The sequence below is a fragment of the Echeneis naucrates genome, chromosome 12 (genome assembly GCF_900963305.1).
Source record: "Echeneis naucrates chromosome 12, fEcheNa1.1, whole genome shotgun sequence".
NCBI lineage: Eukaryota > Metazoa > Chordata > Actinopteri > Carangiformes > Echeneidae > Echeneis > Echeneis naucrates.
In genome coordinates, this window is record NC_042522.1 from 1,982,613 (window position 1) to 2,002,996 (window position 20,384).

Genomic DNA, 20,384 nt, shown 5'->3' on the forward strand with positions numbered 1-20,384 from the left:
TCAAAAAAGAATCAAAAAGAACGGCCAGGTTTTTAATGCATTGTGATTATTTTTTAAGACCTTGAAATTTTGATATGGGTTTCTGTTTCTGACCCTCAGGAGCAATAAGTAAAACCTCAGTTTACTTTTACTTTATGCCGTGCCTTCTGATGTCGTCTCCAAGTGCAAGCATATATAGATTAAGTATTGGACATGTTCTTGAGGCGCATACATCCATACTGACAAAAAAACAGTTAAGAACAATCATTCAATCCATAAATTTTATTTATGAAGCACTTTTCCTTGAATAACAGTGCAACAAAGCACTTTACAGAACAAAAGTGGCAAAATACCACCCCCACCCCTCCATTCACCACACCCTAATACATAACCTGCTCATGATACATTATATTATTGAATGAGACCATAAACATGTTGGTAAAATGTGTGATGAACTAAAAAATGAAGGCAAAAATAAGGCAATTTTCGCATGTACTCCACAATACAATCTAACTTCTTTTTGCAACCACTAGAGTCACCCCCTGATGGTCTCTGATGGCATTTAGATAGAAAGCAGGTTTCAGGCTCTTGGCCTTCCAGACCGTGCTAGTCCACTTTAACAAAATGCCCAATTACAGAAACTTTAATGGCTCAATCTTATTTCTACAGACATAATAGTGCAGAAATGTACTGACTGTTATTACGCCCATATTCACTCTCAGTCATTTAAAACCTAGCCCATATGTGTTTCGGTAACTTAGCTGTATTTCCTAACTTGGACTGCAGGAGTGAACCACATCATGGTCTTGTAGTCATCAATGGGCCAGCAGGGGCCTACATCCGGGTGATGTGTGAAAGGAAGGGGGACTATGTGTCAGAGCAGGTCTCTTCTGCGGGCCTGTGAGGGCAAGACCTCACAGTGAAGTAGGCTGAAGGTATCTGAAGTGAGTGTTGCACCTTGAGAGTGGTTTATAAACGTGTGCGTGTGAGACACAGTATGCTCACTGCTCATTGGCTGTCAGTATGCTGCTTGGAAACAACATGCTGAGTGGCCTGTGAGCTTTCCTGCAGGTTTCCTGGAGCAGCAGCAGTGATCCATCGCTCTGGAACAGTCAACATGATCACCCTGCTGTTTACCAGCGCTGTGGCGGGACTCCTGGCTCTCACTGTCTACCAGACGCTGGCTTACCCCTTCTTCTGGCAGGATCTGATTTATTACCTGAAACTTCTTCGGTACCGAAGGAAGGCGCAGGCCGATATGCACCGGGGAATCATCACATACCTCGACTGTTTCCTCCAGCAGGCGAGGACGAAACCGAACAAGCCCTTCATTATCTTCGAGGAGCAGACCTTGACGTACCAGGACGTAGAGAGGAGAAGTAACCAGTTTGCCAACGCGTTCCGGACCGAGGGCTCCTTGACAAAAGGGGACATTGTTGCGCAGTTCATGTGCAACGAGCCGGACTTTATCTGTGTGTGGTTCGGGCTATGCAAGCTGGGCTGCGAAGTTGCGTTTCTCAACGTCAACATTAAAACCAAATCCTTACTTCACTGCATCCGGAGCTGCGGCGCCAGGGCGCTGCTTGTTGGAAAAGGTTTGACACGTTTTCTCCTAATGTGAGGCAGGTAGAGGAACCCCCACCCCGACATTTGGCACTCAACACGCACTGCACAAAGCCTGCTCTGCGTGCACATGAACATACAACCCTCAGCAGAGAAGGACAATCAATCAATAGTCAATATAATCAAATCCATAACCAAAGTGTTTTAAACATTTTTGATTACTTTTTTATACTTTTGTTGTATTTCAACTGAAAGTGGAAATCACACCATTGAGGGTTCATTTAAGGCGCTTGCCCCTGTTGCTGGGCTTCTTTTAAGTACATCTATAGTGGCCCTGAGAGGTCATTGTTCTGATGAAAAACAATCAAATTCAGAAATGTGCTGAAAGTAGCACTGACAGCAACAGAGGTGTTTGCAACTGGGCACTAAAACTTTGGACACACTTGTTATGTTCTATGTAATTTCTCATGTTAAAAGCATTGGAAAAACAACTGTGTCAAGGTTCATCAGGTTCAGATAAATCAAAATAAACGATGGCTTTACAGCAAATGATAGCCATTTCACTGTCACAGACACATCTCTAATGTCACATCTCATAATGTCATCCTCCCCTGTCATCCTGACCTTTTCAAAAATATGCAGTTGATTTTAGAAGCATATCATGACAAGTATTCCATTCCATAGTATTCTATGACTGACTTTATACGTAAATGCCAATAATGATAACAATGATTGATAATAACACAGAAGTTCAAATACCAAAAACTCTTTCTCCCTGTATTCCCTGTGCCCCACAAATATGATGGAAAACACACAAGGACTTTAAATGCAAGATCTCCAGTGTTTACAATTTTGTGTTGTAGCGTGCAGAAAATGTAAGTGCAAACAAAACAATCCAATATCCAAACATCTTTCACAAGTGGAAGATTACTGTGTTAAAACTTACCTTGTTCACTTGTCCTTTTAAGTTAATGATGTTTAAGATTTGGTCTGTGTTCTGTCATCCTAAGTAAAGAGTGGACATTCAAGATTGATCACGTGAGCTATATGAAGTTGCCTCCATGATTTAGTCTTACTGTCAACCCAAAACGTTGGTTGAAGTAGTCCTTAGAAGTCAGTTAATAGTTAAAGCTGCAAGCAACCAGTAATACGATGATGATGATGATGATCGTCTTTTACTGCCATGTAGTCACAGCTGTTTATATTGAGGAAGACTGAATAACAGGAAAACATTGGAATTTATTCTAATATAACCCCTTAAACATCACTATGTAAAATGACCATAGGATGCAATTTTTTTCTGCACATGTATGATTACCTGCTGTGGCTCTGATGACTCTGTGTCTGTTCAATCCAGAGCTGCTGAAGGTAGTGGAGGAGGTACTGCCAGATCTGATGAAGGACAACGTGGATGTGTGGGTGGTAGATCACACATCACCCTCTGAGAAAGTCAAGAGTTTATTAGATAAGGTGGAACACATGTTGGGAGAAACCTTGAGTGAACGTCCCAAAGCTGACATCATGTCAAACTTCCTCTTCATTTTTACCTCAGGCACCACAGGTAATGCACAAGCATAATGCCGTTACCTAACCCACGGGTGTCCAGACACCTCGCACTGCACAAAAATACCCAAGACATTATTGTAGTTCCATAATAATAGTACCTAAAAGTAGAACAAAACAATGCTAAACACAACTTGTGAGCAGCTGGTGCTAATCTCTTCCAGGTCTTTCCAAAGCTGCACGTGTAGGGCATCTGAAAGCCATTGCGAGCATGGCCTTCCTTCCAATGTGTGGAGCCACGTCTGATGACATCATCTACATAACGCTTCCTCTCTACCACATGTCTGCGTCCTTGTTGGGAATCGGAGGATGCATACACCTTGGTAAGAACAGCTCTACTAAATAAATGTGAAATTTAACATGGGTCTTTTGTGTGCGCTCACTTTACTCACTAGCCTCCAGTAACACCTCAAGGGTAATTCTCCAGGTTTGGTTTGAACAAAGATCCCTGCTGGTCAAAGCTCACAGTGTTGTCTAAAGACACCACTGCTGATTGACCAGCACGGTAACTCGGAGGATTTGTAATCTTATTACTTGCGTTTTGAATAGTAGGCAGAAGGAACAACCAAGACCACACCACACAGATGTATTTTTAAACTTGAAATTGACTGTTTGAAATCAAACATGCCAGTTGTTTTGTTTTGTCCCAGGTGATCCGATCACAAATAGACAGCTGAGAGTTTTGTACCACGCTGACAAATACACACACACTAAACTACCCTAAGGAGCCCTATTTAGAATAGAAACCATGGGGGTCTGTAATTGATTGCTGGGTTTGCCAATTTACATCTTTGACCAGATCAGAGAGCAACATCAGAGATTCCCCTTGATTTTCAGTGTGATAGGGGTTAGGGTGAGGAGACTCTTTGTTCATGTGTTCTGGAGTTATTTACAGTAGCTTTTTATTCAGGTTTTTATAGTTCTTATTATATATATTGTGAAAATTACAAATGATCTCCAATATTAATAGTTTGAAACACATATTTATTTCAGTATTTACTATGTACTTATTTCTGTAGCTTTTAGTTTTACTTCCTATTGTCTGCTGTCTGCTGTGTTTTCCCATCCATCTGAATGTAACATGGTGCTGGTAGCATCAAATATAAACATAAACTGGAGGATGTTCCATTCATATTCAGGACATTAAAAAGCTTGTGGCAAATGCTTTTTATAGGTCTGTAAGGATTTAACACACAAAAGGAGAAATGACAAAGAAAACAACGTGGGGGATTTCTCACAACCAGTTTTTATAAAATGTCTTGGAGCACTTCCTGTTTGCCTCTCATTCTATCTCCTTTTGTGGATCCCAGGGGCAACTTGTGTATTAAAAAAGAAGTTTTCTGCCAGTCACTTTTGGAAGGACTGTGTAAAGCACAATGTGACTGTGGTGCAGTACATCGGAGAACTCTGTCGGTACCTGCTCAACCATCCTTTGGTAAGACCTCTTTATCTGCATCCCTAACATTTGGCTAGATGTGCTATGGGTGACCTAAGCGATCAGCATTCGGAGCTTTTCAGTGTTCATTTTATATATATATATATATATATATATATATATATATATATATATATATAATTTGACCAGCATCTATTTCCTAAATGCCGCATATATATATATATATATGCGTCATTTAGGAAATAAATTAATTAATTAATATATTGAATGAATGTTTGAATATATGGAATGACACTTTAGTTTATTTCTTAAACGGCATGCCATAATATATATACACACTACTGTAACTCATTACTATCTGTATGTCCAAACAAATCTCTGAAAGGCCTTCAGTTAATTCAGAATGCTGCTGCATGAATATTAACAGGAACTAAGAAAACTAGGAAAAGAGATCGCATCTCTCCTGTGTTAGCTGCTCTTCATTGGCTGCCGGTGAAATTCAGAATAGAATTTAAAGTCCTTCTGTTTAATGTATACAACTCTTAATGAGTCAAGTAAATCTGGAGGCAGATCTTTCAATTATCAGGCTCCTCTTCTATGGAGCCAAATTCCAGTATCGGTCCGGGGGGAGGACTCTTTAGTAATTTTCAAGACCAGACTTAAAACTTTCCTGTATGACAGAGCTTACAGTTAAAAAGTTAAAGTCCTCTACTCTTTAGCTATGCTGCTATAGGCCTAGGCTGCTGGGGGAAGCATCCCCACCCCCCCAGTTCACGGCATGTGTACTGGATTTACTAACCATGTTTTCCTGAAGTCTCTGTCCAAGGTTTCTGCCTCTTAAAGGAATTTTTTTCTTGCCACTGTCACCAAGTGCTTGTGCATGAAGGGATCTGTTGGGTCTCCTTAAATAAGTGCTTGGTGTAGACCTGCTCTATATGTAAAGTGCCTTGATATAACTTTTTTATGATTTGGCGCTTTATTCACTGGATTTGATCTGATACATATGTGATAGATAGATTGATCAGTGCTCTTTAAATATCATGGAATGAACATCTAAGATTTGGCTGCTCCTTGATGTGTCTTTTACAAGGATCTCCAACATTCGCATATGAGGCCAATGATCAAATTAGCTCCTGATCAGGTAAAGAGGTGTCAAGGAAAAGTAAGAATGAATGCACAAGACTCAATCAAATGACTATGAATTCTGTCCTTAGGTGAGGTCAGATAAAATAATCCTCAGAGGATCATCAATATTCATGACTGAACCCATAAAGCTTTGGAGCGTTTTTCTTCCCTCTGCCAAAACAGTTCAGTGCCCAGAAAATGTACTGACAATAAGCACCTTTCCTAAAACATCTGTCTTTACAAACTTAAACTGATGCTTTTTCTTCAAATTCTTTTTCAACCTCCAGGTTCCAGAGGAGAGACTTCACCAGGTTCGGTTGGCAGCAGGAAGTGGTCTCAGGTCTGACATTTGGAAGGAGTTCACCAATCGCTTTGGTGGAATAAAGATCAGAGAGGGTTACGGCCTGACTGAGGCCAGCATTGGCTTCCTTAATTACACAGATGAGGCTGGGCCAATTGGGAGGGCAAGCTACTTCAACAAGGTCAGGAATAAGACATTTAGTCCTCTTTCCTCCTGGACTTTCCATGCTCTGTATTTTACTTTGCAGTAACAATATCTTGATGAAGATTAGTCTTTTGTCATATTAAATATATATATATATATATAAAAGATGCTGGTCAGTCAAATTAGCTTTCCTCTGACCCAGATTTTACAAAGGTGGTTCTAATGTAAAGTCCCTATAGTTTGCATTATACGGAATGATCTATGTTTTTGGAGCATAGTCCACACTAGGTCAACATAAAGAAGAACACTATAAGAATTATAAGAATATTTCAACATTTTTTAAATAAAATGAAGAATTTCAGAATGATAAATATATGTAATTTATAAAGCATTCTTAGATCAGTGGTTGTTGTTGTGCTTGAACATCCCAAGATGCACTCCTGGACTATTCATAAAAGTGATCTGAGACCAGGGTTGCCAACTCACATGCTTTCACTCAAGCTCACACCTTAATGCTGCCCACACATTTCTCTAACCAATATCCTGTGATTTAGTGGAGGAACTACAGCATTTTATTTTACTTGCAGTGTTTAGTCTGCTGTACGACTACAACAGACTTTTAGAACCACTGTATGAAAAATAAATATTATGGGGAATTCAAGAAAAAAGTTTTAGTTCTACAGGAGTAAAGTCATCATTCATTCTTTCATCTTCTACAGTACCACTTATCCATTTTCGGGTCGTGCGAGATGCTGGAGCCAATCCCAGCTCACATTATAGGGCCAACACATAGGAAGAGATGGAGAAGAAGAAACATTCACACTCACACTCAGACCTATGGGCAATTTAGACTTGTGTATATTTTCCAAGCTAGTTTGGTGGGCTGATGCTAACCAAATAGCATTAGCTAGCTGGCTAGTATTGTGCTATTACTGCTGTTATCGTTTACATGGCATTTGTAGGACATGTCACAAACTCACAGTGTTTAAACGTGTCTTTTCAGCTCTTCATGCCATTTGAGCTCCTGCGATATGATCCACAAACATACAAGCCGATCAGAACAGCTTCTGGAAGATGTATACGGGTACAAGCAGGTAAATCAATCACATGCTGAGGCCTTTTCAATTAAAGTCTATTGGCATAGTTGAAGAGTTTATGTTCCTTTTTACATTTTTCTCTTATTTTGGTACAAAGGAGAGGCAGGGATTCTGGTAGCTCCCCTGACAGCCATGAATCAGTTTCTGGGCTATGCTGGAGACAAAGTCCAGTCTGAAAAGAAGCTAGTCAGGGATGTGTTTAAGTCTGGGGACGTCTATTTCAACACTGGCGATCTACTGTTCCTTGATGACAGGGGTTTCCTCTACTTCCATGACCGCATTGGAGACACTTTCAGGTACGCTCATCAGCAAAACATTTTTTTTTTCATCTTTCCCAGTGCCTGGGGCCTTTTTTTGTTTTATTATTTACTGTGCGAATTGCCAACTTTGACATTAGACTGCCCGTAAATGTGAGTTTCAAAGTGAATGTTTTGTGATGTTAATGTCAGATAAGATTTGGATTGGTTCCACCATCAACTCAGGCTTATTACATATGTGTTTTCCCTGTAAGGGTGTTGTCAGTGTTTTTGGCTGTTTTGTGCATAGTATGAGGATGTTTGTCTCCTATCAGTGTCTTTGTATCTCTTTCCCCACAGTTTCTGATGGTCTAACTGTAATAACCTTCATGTCTCACAGGTGGAAAGGAGAGAACGTGTCCACCACTGAGGTAGCAGAAGTCTTGGGTAGTCTTGATTTTATTAAGGAGGCCAACGTCTATGGAGTTAGTGTACCAGGTCTGTGATACTCTGTGATTCATAGTACTACAAACGATGCATTATTTTTGAAGGTGCTTTTGATTTTTATTTTATTTATTTATTTTTTCTGGATGCAAAAAAAAAACAGCAACTGAATTTAAAGTTAAGGGCATGGCTACCATATGAATTACAGACTGTACCACCCAATCAGGATAGAGTACAGAGCAGGTCAGATCCAGCTCCCACTCATCCACTGCTCCACCTTCTTCTCTAAATGTGGTTTCTTCTGGTTTTAAAAAAGATGGCCAACAGTCAGATGACAAACTGGAGACTTCAAAATAGCAGCTCACAAGCCGGTGAGTGACGTCATAGAATCAGGGTAGTGTCTTTACTGGTAGACTTATGGAGGTTTATTACTGGTGCAATATGTGATTCGCAGAATGTGTTGCTTTACTGCTCCTCACTAAGCAAACACACACAGGTAATTTGAACCCTCACATTATCATAATATAACCTGGTTAAAAAGCACTGCAGCAGAAATGGAGTGTAGCCAAAAGTAGTGATGTGTTGTTTCAGGTAATAACCACAGACTGTATATAAAGGCAGACAATATTAATAATTGTCTGGTTATCATTAAAGATTTAAAAATTGGTCAGGAAAAATAGCAGGCAATTGTAAAAACCTTAGAGCATTTAATGACATTATATGTTGTGAACAGACTTAAGGATGTCACCCACAGATTTTTGAAGAGTGCTTTTGAAACTCAGAGTGAGTTACTCCACCGTCAGCATCTTTCCAGGGCCTGTTGTTCTGCTGCTCCATTTTAAGAGGTCTCTAGTTCCAGGCTAGAGAGGTCACATCCATCAGTTTGTAACAGGTCATATCACACTATGAGTCAATTTGAATGACAGCATTGTGTCCAAAACAAATCTCACCAGAAGTTTGCAGGTGTTGTCATTAAGACATAATGTAATCTCATATTGACATATTGAGCTTGTAGGATCAGATATACAGCAGGAGAGAATAGTTCTTTTCACTTGGCCTCCGCCGTCATATATCACAGAGATGAAACACCTTCATGGCAGGTAGTTTTCCCTTGTTCATCTAACATGAGTCGGTGACCTTCTCTAATCTGTGTGTGCACAGGATATGAAGGTCGAACTGGTATGGCTGCTATTGTCTTAAAACATGACAGCACGTTAAATGGAACAAAACTTTTCAACCACTTAGTTCAAACTCTTCCTGCCTATGCCTGGCCGCGGTTTATCCGAATACAGGTGAGTCATGCAACCATTTAATACCTTCAGTGGATGTTTAGAAGTGTAATTGACGTGTCTGCTTTTTTTGCTCCCAACAAGACGTCTCTGGATGTGACTGAGACCTTCAAGCAGCAGAAGGTGAAACTGGTCCAGGAGGGTGTTAACCTGTCCTTGATCCAGGACCCTCTGTATTTCTTAGATCAGTCTCAGAAGGACTATGTTTTCCTGACTGTATCTATACATCAAGGGATTATGTGTGGAGAGATCAGTTTATAAACAATACAACACAAGCCAATTCAGGAGGACTGAGAGGTACTTAATAATGGGATGAAGATGATCAGTGTCATGGCCACATTTCTATTTGTGTTGGATTGGTTCCCAGCAAGTGGTGCAAAAACTTAAAAAAAAGAAAAAGAAGAATGAGATTGAATGATTAAAATTAACCTGACAAGGTAAAGCAGATTCTTTCAGAATAACAAAGCACTTGGCAGTGTTCACCTGAGCCTTTATTTACCTGCATACCTTTCTTAGAAACAGGTTTGTATTGAACGGTTCTGATTCTAATCTTTGTTGATTTATACCATAAATAGATCATATTTTATTGAGCCTCCCTAAATTGCCATTAAGCTCGAGAAAATTCCACCACACTAATTCAGTACAACAGACATATTAGCCAATCTACTGGAAACACTGCCCCTTTTAATATCAATACAATTTTTATTAAATTATGTCTTACTATTTAATAATGACACTCTACAAATGATTCCCAGATTAGTGACCAACCCTTGTAGCTATAATTCATGAAGACAAGGATGACACAGTTTTACTTTTTAAATATAACATAGCATTCATATACATTTTTATACCTTTGTGAGCTTTACAAATATAATGTTAATATACCATTTAATCATGCTTAACTTTTTTTTTTACTGTGAGCTAAATTTGAATGTAAAATGGGGAGAAAAGTAAATTTTCTTACAGCTTTAGGGGACAAATTAAATGTTATTAATTTATCTTAAAGTAAAGATTTTACAATTTACAAGGAAAAAGGGAAAAGACACTGCATTAACTATTGAAACAAGTAGCTTGAAGTACTTAAACATTATGAAATTTAAAATATGTTTTGTTTTTGTAAAAAGCTTGGCAGTGTTTCAACCTCTGTTACACCGTGTAGCCGCTTTCCATCTTTGTAACTGTATATTACAGTGGCTTAATGGTTTTTTTTTTTTTTATTATTGTTTTTTAAATTGTTCATGACGTAATAAATTCTTCAACCTAATTTTGCATGTTACTGTAAACAGTAACCACAGAGAAGAGCATATTTTCTTATTCCTACATTTATAGTAAATGAATTTCTGTAATGAAAAATAAACTTAATTCATGTAAAATATGAATTCTCTATTGAACAATTAACCTAAAGACATTTGTTTGGGGGGCGTGGTCAGAGTTGGGGATGGTCACGTGGTTTCCTAAAGTTTGGCCGAGCGCTCTTGGTAAATAGGAGGAGTCGCGGTGGAGCAGACGTGGCAATAGGTGACGTCATCAGAGTGGGTCGGTGGGTTATTCATGGGGTTGCAGAGTTACTTCAGTCCAGCAAGCAGGTGAGTAGTCCAACCACCGAAATAGAAATCTTTTTTGACGCGTGTCTCCTGGATCATTAGGTAAAATTGGAGCTGTAGCTTTTTCCATATTGGAATGTGTCCTCTGTTGACGTTTTGAGGTGGAAACGTGTAGTGCAGAGCTGTGACTGCAGCGAACAAGAAGCTAACACCGAGTTCCCTTCAAACACGCTCGGAAACAAAGACGTTCACGGTGACGCTTCAGTTAAATGAGCATTAGAGAATATGACAGCTGTTTTTAATGACCCGGACCCAGCCTGAGACCGAGCTGTGACCTGTTGTCCTCAGTTACATTAAACTCGACTACAGTGTGATGAGGCTGAAAAAGTTAGTGCGTTATCAACCAGACATCAGATTTTCATAATCGGATTCAAACAACAGCAACTAGAGGAGCTAACCAAACCATGAACAGACAGGTGTGAGACGAGGCTCAGATTAGGAAAGCTAAAAAACTTTCATTGAATCTTCCCAAGAGCACGGAGTCCTCTATGATGCTCAAAAGGGTGAAATCTGGAAAAACCAGAACTCTTCTTCTTGAAGTTTAGTCAAGGTACAGTATCATCTCACAAATTTTCAAGAGAAAGGGAGAAACCTGAAATAAATTTAGTGTATGAACACTTGTCAATGTGATGTGTTGGTTTTTCCTATTCAAGTGAATTCCCACACTAAAACTCTGCTCGTGCTTCTGAGCACACATTGATGAAGAGAAATAATATTCTGAAATTTAGAAAAAACAAAGAACAAGGTGGAAATGTCAAATGAGAAGGCATCGATTCCCAATAAATGACCGCAGATGGCATTTTATTTGAAACTGGCAACATTTTGCGAAATCTTAACATGAATAGAAAGGCATCCAAGTAGAGAGAGGCTGATTTTAACTTATTAATCACTGCTGTAAATCTGCCCAAATCAATGAGAAAATTGACTAGGCCAATAAGTTGAAAATATGCTAATTCATTACATCTTATTGCAGCTATATTCTTGGTTGAAGTGCAGGCGTAAGGCAGAGAAGATGATGGAAGAGAGTGGAATCGAGACAACTCCTCCAGCGAGTCCCACACCACCTCTGACTGCTGTCAGTGGTCCTCCTCTGACCATGGGTAAGACACAAACAATTAAATGTTGCAAAAAAGGTTTCCACAGCTGCAGAGGATTTCCACTCATCCTAAGTCAAGAGCATTTATTGATTTTACTTAATCAACAGCATCATTAAAATCAAATTCTAGAGACTAACTTCAGATTGGTAGTCAGTTATTACAAAGTAGGAGTCATTCTCTAATTCCAGGTCAGGAAGTAAGGAATACTTTTTTAAAAGAATAACAAAACATTATGGAAAAATAGATGTCATCAAAAAGACATATTGATATGTTTTTTTTCCAATGACTTTGAAGTTCATAGTGAGTTGTCCAGCTGTTGCCGTCTTGGCAGCAGCTGACCTTGCCCCTAACCCTTAGTAAATCCAAAGGAGGGAAATTATAGGGACTGACTCTGGAGCCTGGTGACTCTGGTGGTCTTTTGAGGAACTGCAGGTCCTTATCCTTTTTCCTCAGTTCTAGCGTTATTGTATGAACATGGGAGTTGCTCTAAGGACTGACTGTAATTGTCTGATTTCAGGTCTGTCCAGCCCTCTGTCCCTCCCAGGCACCAGCTCCATCTCCATCGGTTCCTCATCAGTCTCCACTGCACTTGCCCCCGTCCCCTCTCTCCCTGCCTTTAGCAGCCCCTTGGGTGCACCCCACTCCCAGTTGCCTCTTCCTGCCACACTCGCCTCCCCCTTCACCAGTAGTTCTCCCTTCCCCCCCTCTGCCTCCCCCTCATTGCCTCCTCTGGCCTCCCCTGCCAAACCACCTCAGCACTCTGCTCCTTGTGTGTCAGCCCCTCCCACAGGGCCACCTATGTCACACTTCTCCATGAGTGCAGGATATGACATCACAAGGGGTCACGCTGGTCGCACACCACAGACACCATTGATGCCAACATTCTCCAGTCCTGTTACTATGGCAGGTAAGAGCCTAATTTTGTTTGAGGTCTATGTTCATTCTGGAAAGTTCTGTGATCAGGACATAATTAGATGGTCATCTTTGTTCTGCACAGACAAAATGTTGTCATCATATGTTTAAATATAACTGCATTCCATAATTTCCAGACTATAGAGCGCACCTGAATATAAGCCACATGCACTAAATTTAAAGAGAAAAATAGTTTTGTACATATATATAGGCCGCACTTGTTTATAAGCCACAGGTTTTGGAAATATGGGAGGAAATGGCATATAGCAGGAATTATGTTACACAGAAAGATTTCGCCTTTTCGCCAGATTGATCGACTTTAGCTCGATAAAGAAATCATATGCATTGCTTCATGTGTTTTCTATGATAATGGTGAGTGCATGAAGTGCAAAATAAATGAGTGATCTGAAGAATTTAGTGTGGGTGCGTTTAACTTAATTTAAACTATTTCATTGGTCCACTGTGACCTGTTCAGTAAATTGATTGGTCTGATGTGACTCTAAATGTATTTTAGAGTCACAGCTCGTTACCCGTAAAAATCCATAAAGTGTGTGTGCGTGCGCGCATCATTATTATTGCTATTTTATTTTTTGGCACATACATTTTCCAAAACTTCCAAGTTAAGGTGATAGCCTGAATGTGTCCTACATGCTCCATATTGAAACCAATATCCATTATTCTCCCTCCTCTTGGTTTACTCCAAATACTCCCCCACTAACATCCTTCGTTGAAAGGTTGTTACATATATATTTGCCATGTCTTTTTCTCAAGAGTAAATATAAAATATTTTATCTTCCAGGTGTGGTGCCAAACGCCATGGTTCAACAGCCAGCCATGACTTCAGGGTTTGATACTGGATCTCCTATAACCTTCCCAGAGGAGCATGAAGATCCCAGAGTGTCTGGAGACATCAACACTGGTGGGGGCATCTGGGGCTTCATCAAGGTAATACCACTCTCATCTTATTCTCTTCACTTTCCACTTTAAAGGCCCCTGACTGGATGATTGGATGAATATACTGTGATTTGTGGCCAATTTTATTTATATAGCACCAAATCACAGCACATATTATCTGAAGATGCTTTACAGAGGCAAGTCAAGGAGTAGAAGGAGCACTGAAAAATTTAATTTAACTTTTACTGCTTAAGCTTCCAGTCAAACAGCCCTTTACCTGGAGAGTACAGTTTGTCAGTCACTGAAATTCTGTACTACTCTGCGCAGCTATAGAGCAGCACTTCACATAATCCTCTATTAGGTAAACCCAAATATCATTTAACTGTCATTTCTTATGGCACATAATTACTTACAATAAAATTAGCTTTCACATATTCAGGAAATCCATTCACACACATACAGCTGCTTTCTGCCTCTGTGTGCTACCTTAGGATATTTTACAATAAATGCTAACTGGCATTGTTAGTATTTTCAATTGTACAGACAGTGAGGCAAACTTTACGATGTATACAATTCCCTATAGTGTGAAACAGTTGTCACTAACTCTCTCGCTCTCCCTCTCTGTCTCTTGTCCCTCTCCCTCTCTCTCTGTGTGCCTCTCTGTGTCTGTCTGTCTGTCTCCTCTCAGGGTGTAGCAGGTAACCCTGTAGTAAAGACAGTCCTAGACAAAACAAAACACTCTGTGGAGTCCATGATCACCACTCTGGATCCTGGCATGGCTCCATACATCAGTACGTCATCACCACACCGACACCTGACGATCAAGACTCAACCAAATGTTCACATATAAATGAAGATGTCTGTTTTGTTTCTCTTCAGAGTCTGGAGGGGACATCGACATAGTGGTGACTTCAGACAAGGAGATGAATGTGGAGGCTGTCAGAGATGCCTTCCAGGAGGTTTTTGGAATGGCCATGGTAACTGGTGAGCCTGGTCAGTCCAACATCGCCCCACAGCCTGTGGGCTATGCAGCTGGTGTCAAGGTTAGCCCACCATCACAGTCGCCCACTAAATCACACCAAAAAAGTGCACTTCAAGTTCAGTCTCCTTAGAGGAGACCTGAAACATGCAAAAAACATATTCAGTATATTTATGTATCAATATCTTTTTCCACATTTAATTTCATGTGTGTGTGTGTGTACAGGGGGCTCAGGAGCGCATTGACAGCCTGCGTCGCTCTGGTGTGATCCATGAGAAACAACCTGTGGTTTCTACAGAAAACTTCATCGCTGAGCTTTTTCCTGACAAGTAAGAAGAAATCCCCATACACACGCACGGCAAAGTAGCAAAGCAAAGCTACAGTGGACAAATGGTGATTACTACCTCTGTGCCAAAGCTGTGGGTTGTATTGGTGTGAATATTTTCCTGTGTAAACAGCCTTTTCTGCTTCTCCACCCGCACTGAAGAACAATGGCCCCCTCTAAAGCCACACCTCAGAGTGCAGCTGTGGAGGCCAGACTTTAACTGATCAAGCCCTGCAGGGTGCAGCATGTTTGCAAACATATTTATATTTCTGTTGTGTCCAGGTGGTTTGACATTGGTTGTTTGATCCTGGAGGACCCTACTTACAGCATCAGCATCGAGGTCTTCACCCAGGCAACTCCTCTGGCTCTAGATCATGTCCAACAGGTGCATATTACCAGCTCTCAAGCTTCATCCACACAAACGTGACATGGTGTCCACATTAGTCATGTGGTTTCAGGATTTCAAGTGGCCACAATAAGTGACATGAGTAACAAATCAGAAGCCCTTTGTATTTATTTAAACTGTTCAGTGTCTCATTTTGGTGTCATATTTTGGATCCAAGCAGTCACTTGCACACGACACAATCTGCAATCTGCTTGTCTGCACATACATATTCACTGTATGTGTATGGTCATGTGAAGTGTGTGTTCAGTATGGATGGAGATTATTTCTGATATATATCTAAACTTCTCATCTAAATAGAGATAATTATGTTTTAAGGTGTGGTTTTACTGTAGTTGTCGCCTAAACCACGACTCAGCAATGGATACTTACTTTACTTAGGCCTTTATATTCCATAACATAGGTCATAGGTCATTGATGTAAGCTATGCAACATGCATGGCGACGTCAGTCACCAGTGCAGCCAGCAGGAAACATGCTGCCCAAGCAGCGCAAACCCTTAAAAGTTTGGTTACATCACAAGAAAGGATGACAACAGGGCAACTTGCAATACTTGCAGTATTGGATGGCTAGTGGATATTTCATCAAAGGGAGGAAACGTTGTGGAATATTAAATAAATGGGCCTCTTAAGCCCTCACTGTTGGGTTTGTAAAGTCATGTTATTTCTAAACTAAACAAAGTTGACGCTAATTGACCTGTTCTACTCATTTTACAAGTGAGAATCAAAGAAGAACCGAATCGTTACGCAGAATCGAAAATGGAATTGGAATTGTTAAAATCTTATGTAAGTTTGTCAACCTCTTCCAGTGTCTGGTCCCTGATGTTTATAGGACCCAGTCCGGCTGTTGTTTCTAGCAGTTAGGAATTCTCTTGCATCTAACTTTAGGAGATTAAGGTTAAATAATACATGTAAAAATGCAGTTGTCAGTGTAAGAAAAAAAAGGAAAAATATTGAAACAAAAAATGTTTGAACATCATGCTTAGGTTAGTTTAGGCAACACGTCTGACAGGTTTCACTTAAATTTCACTGTCCTGATGTTTCTGCTGCACGAGTGACACCTGTACATTTACACGTTCACATGATTCCACGTTCTTAAAAATCATCGTTTATAGAATGAAGGATTCATGTGCTTCTTTTGAACAACCACATCTCTAGTCATTTAGCTTCACTGCTGCTGTCAAACTGAAAATCGCTTCATTGTCTTGTCTGCGACAGACGTCAGTTTCAGCCGCACCCACTACACACCTTTCAATTAACCTGTGTATGTAACTTTCCCTGTGCAGGCTCATTCTCTGACCCCCCCTGATTACAGCCTGCGCTGGTCAGGTTTGTTTGTCCCAGTGGGGGAGGTTCTGGAGAAAAGTCTACCCACCGTCAACAGAACAGATTGGCACCAGACCATAACGGGCATGAGCCAGCGCCAGATGATCCACAGTGCTGCCAAAGCTCTGGCAGGAATCTACAAACAGCAGCTGCCCCCCAGGACTGTGTGAGGCTGAGCGCTCCAGGCAAAAGGTGGACACATGTTTAAAAACTGACCGGTGGGACAATGAAGATCCTTCCTGCTCCCTCACCAAGATCCCCTGATTCCCTGTGGGGTGAAGCCAAATGTACATTTGTTTAAAGGCGCGCTTGTGTTTTTTGTACAGTTTCTAGACATTCCAACATGTCAGCAGGGTTTTGTTGTCAGCACCAGCTGCAGAAAAAAAGTTAACCATGAACTCATCAGGTCTTCATCTTCCTCAAAAGATTCTCAGACATGTATCATAATCTTAACATCTTAATTCACACTGAAATATCAGTATCAGTAATGCTGCAGGGTTTGTAGAGACTATTACACAAGCCATGTCCAGTTTGCTGTCTATGCACTAAAGATTTTAACTTGTCCAACAATTTGGAGAACCCATCTCAAATTCATTTTTTTAAAGATAAATACGTAAACCCACTCAGACGGAACATGATATGTCTGACACTGTCTTGGATACTGTATATGTGAACACTGTAAATTCACCTTTGTACTAAAGCTGGCAGATTATGATTTTAATCACAAGCTTCCAATAAGATGTCGTTTGTAAATGTGCCTCGTATCATTGCAGATTGTCTCAAACCCTCAATAGAGGACAAAGTGCTTCTTTAAGACACACAACAATGCTGTCCACATGCTTTAATGTGTAATGTCCCCTGATTTCTTTGCCTGTAAAAATATCAGTCAAACATGGATTTAACCTGCTCAGGGGCTTTGCGGTCCATTTGTTATTCCTATGCTTTTAACTTGTGCTAAATGTATGTAATAATTTCCTGTGTGGTTATTCCCTTAAGCACAAATGAGTTGAGTTGAGTGAGAATATGTAACATGTAAAATGATTAAGGTATTAAAACCTGATTTTTATGCAGAGCCTTGAAATTTGGTTAGGCTGTTTATAACCAGTTAATGTGAGTGCTTTATTGAGGTGTCTTCACATGTGTCTTAAATGACCATAAATCAGTTGCCACACAGCAAATAGGGGGCAGCAGCAGTGGCTCCCAGGGGTCAGAGCACCTGTGGCAGCTTCCACTACAGGTTTCATTTAGCACTAATTCAGTGTTGTCCATCTGTGAAGGAAATGGTTGTAAACATTTGTTGGATGGTATGTACGTCCTGCAGGGTTGACTAACATGAGTCAGAATTAAGTCCTACAGGGTTGAGTCCTGGAATCCGGAGATAAGGAGGTTTGGCCCCTCTGGTTCCTTCTTCCTAAAGTCTGTGGGCTTTAATTTGTTTTCATAAGTCTTAATCTACCACATCAAATCCTGCAGTAAATACTCTGGCCCTTATTCCTTTCAGCTTCTCTGTTGGAAAAAAGCTACTTCCTAAGTGCGTGAATGAGATGACAGTGGTCGTCTTAATCACACCTAACACGAAAACTGATCCAGTCAGTTCACCTTTACAATCTGGTAGCATTTCTACAAACTGTCACTTGCTCTGTCAGAAAGGAAAATTTGAGAAAAAATCAAAAACAGAGACGCAAGCATCATAAAGTTCATGAGCAAAGATCCTGCTGAACTAACTTTGGATCAGGATCACTTCTTAGAATAATTCAAAAGCCAATCCCCACAGGGTGATGCCAACATCAATCCTCCACACCACTGCTGTCCAGAAATATCACTGCTCACATTAATAAAATTTTGTCCAGCAAGGGTTTAAGAAGATAGGATGAGTGGAGGTTCGCCTGAACTGTGATAGCCTGAGAAACACAGCCTGTGATACAAGTGTGACCTGCTCTATGGTGACAGTATGATTTTTGCCTCATCATTTTTTCCATGCTTTTCCATGGAGACCCAACATCTCCTGAAGTCTGGGTCGTTTCTCCTTAAGCAACACATCACGGCCTGAAGTGATGTATTGCTTTTATAAAATGGTTACAATAATGGAAATATGAAAGGGGAATACACAATCTATTTCGTGTAGTTTTTGTTTAATCAGAAATACATATTATCCAATAAAAATAGCCAGCTCTGTGTGTTGTCTTTTCCTCTTTTCTTTTTTTTTTCCAGGAGACAGTCACTGTTCAGTCCAGTCCACTGCTGTCAATCCTCCCTGGAAGTGAAAGTTAACCTTAAACATGTGAATTCAACTAACTACTGTCTCAGTTGGCTGTTGTCAGGGAAACATAGTTGGTAACAATGACAATACTGAAGAGGAATACGCAATCAATTTAATGTAGTTTTATTCAATGAGAAATATATAGCTTACATAGCTATGTATACATACACATAGCAGATCTGTCCCCCGAGACAACCCTGTTTCAGAGGTCTACAGACAATTCCTTTGACTTCATGGCTTGGGTTGTGCTCTGATGTGCTCTGTCAGCTGTGGGGTCTTATATAGACAGGTGTGGCTTTCCAAATCATGTCCAATCAACTGAATTTGCCACAGGTGGACTGCAATCAAGTTGGAGGAACATTTCAAGGCTGATCAGTGGAAATAGGATGCACCCGAGCTCAATTCTGAGTTTTATAGCAAAGGGTGTGAATACTTATTTATATGCAACATTTGAATGAAGTCGAAAGAATTGTCTGTAGACCTCTGAAACAGGGTTGTCTCGGGGCACAGATCTAGGGAAGGTTACAGAAAAATATCTGCTGCATTGAAGATCCCAAAAAGCACAGTGGTCTCCATCATTCAGAAATGGAAGACATTTGGAGCCACAAGGACTCTTCCTAGAGCTGGCTGCCCAGCCAACATGAGCAAGCAGGGGAGAAGGGCCTTGGTCAGGGAGGTGACCAAGAGCCCGATGGTCACTCTGACAGCGTTCCTCTGAGGAGATGGGAGAACCCTACAGAAGGACCACCATCTCTGCAGCCCTCCACCAGTCAGGCATTTATGGTAGCATCATGCTGTGGGCATGTTTTTCAGTGGCAGGAACTGTGAGACTTGTCAGGATCGAGGGGAAAAATGAATGCAGCTAAGTACATTGACTTCCTTGATGAAAACCTGCTCCAGAGCACTCAAGACCTTAGACTGGGGCGACGCTTCATCTTCCAGCATGACAATGACCCTTAGCACACGGCCAAGAAGACAAAGGAGTGGCTTCAGGACAAGTCTCTGAATATCTTTGAGTGGCCCAGACTTGAACCCGACTGAACATCTTTGGAAAGACCTGAAAGTAGCTGTGCACCGACGCTGCCCATCCAACCTCACTGCTTGAGAGGATGTGCAAGGAAGAATGGGAGAAACTCCCCAAATCCAGGTGTGCCAAGCTTGTTGCATCATACACAAGAAGACCAGAGGCTGTAATCGCGGCCAAAGGTGCTTCGACCAAGTATTGAGTAAAGGGTGTTAATACTTATGTATATGCAACAATTGAGTGTCTTATTTTTAATAAATTTGCAAAATGTTCTAAAAAAGTTTTTTCACTTTGTCATTATAGGGTATTTTGTGTCGAATTTTTCAGGGGAAAAAGGAATTTGCTCCATTTTGGAATAAGGCTGTAACATAACAAAATGTGGAAAAAGTGAAGTGGTATCAATACTTTCCGGATGCACTGTATAA

At 40.6% G+C, this 20,384-nt stretch overlaps 2 protein-coding genes across 3 annotated transcripts; both read left to right on the forward strand.

Annotated features, from left to right (window-relative positions):
• Positions 1-861: 861 nt before the first annotated feature.
• LOC115051729 (long-chain fatty acid transport protein 6) lies at positions 862-10,470 on the forward strand. Of its 2 annotated transcripts, none has more exons than XM_029515321.1 (10): positions 862-1,574; positions 2,900-3,103; positions 3,270-3,428; positions 4,416-4,540; positions 5,914-6,108; positions 7,075-7,165; positions 7,266-7,464; positions 7,805-7,902; positions 8,165-8,219; positions 9,010-9,145. In XM_029515321.1, the coding sequence occupies exons 1-9, from the start codon at positions 1,097-1,099 to the stop codon at positions 8,203-8,205; spliced, it is 1,590 nt and encodes a 529-aa protein (XP_029371181.1). In that variant the 5' UTR covers positions 862-1,096; the 3' UTR covers positions 8,206-8,219; positions 9,010-9,145. The 2 variants fall into 2 exon arrangements, with proteins under 2 accessions (XP_029371181.1, XP_029371180.1); XM_029515320.1 differs by lacking the exon at positions 8,165-8,219 and adding an exon at positions 9,222-10,470 and having other exon boundaries at positions 863-1,574; positions 9,010-9,140.
• A 183-nt stretch (positions 10,471-10,653) lies between these two features.
• Positions 10,654-18,757, forward strand: prrc1 (proline-rich coiled-coil 1). Its single transcript, XM_029515339.1, has 9 exons — positions 10,654-10,723; positions 11,715-11,841; positions 12,356-12,745; positions 13,550-13,695; positions 14,333-14,435; positions 14,524-14,687; positions 14,849-14,952; positions 15,231-15,333; positions 16,636-18,757. The coding sequence occupies exons 2-9, from the start codon at positions 11,754-11,756 to the stop codon at positions 16,843-16,845; spliced, it is 1,308 nt and encodes a 435-aa protein (XP_029371199.1). The 5' UTR covers positions 10,654-10,723; positions 11,715-11,753; the 3' UTR covers positions 16,846-18,757.
• The last annotated feature ends 1,627 nt before the right edge of the window (positions 18,758-20,384 follow it).

Coding starts and splice junctions, on each gene's coding strand:
- LOC115051729 (XM_029515320.1), top strand. CDS start 1,097: ATGATCACCCTGCTGTTTACCAGCGCTGTGGCGGGACTCCTGGCTCTC. Junction 3,429..4,415: donor CGGAGGATGCATACACCTTG/GTAAGAACAGCT, acceptor TGTGGATCCCAG/GGGCAACTTGTGTATTAAAA. Junction 6,109..7,074: donor GGGCAAGCTACTTCAACAAG/GTCAGGAATAAG, acceptor GTGTCTTTTCAG/CTCTTCATGCCATTTGAGCT.
- prrc1 (XM_029515339.1), top strand. CDS start 11,754: ATGATGGAAGAGAGTGGAATCGAGACAACTCCTCCAGCGAGTCCCACA. Junction 14,436..14,523: donor TGGCATGGCTCCATACATCA/GTACGTCATCAC, acceptor GTTTCTCTTCAG/AGTCTGGAGGGGACATCGAC. Junction 14,688..14,848: donor GCTATGCAGCTGGTGTCAAG/GTTAGCCCACCA, acceptor GTGTGTGTACAG/GGGGCTCAGGAGCGCATTGA.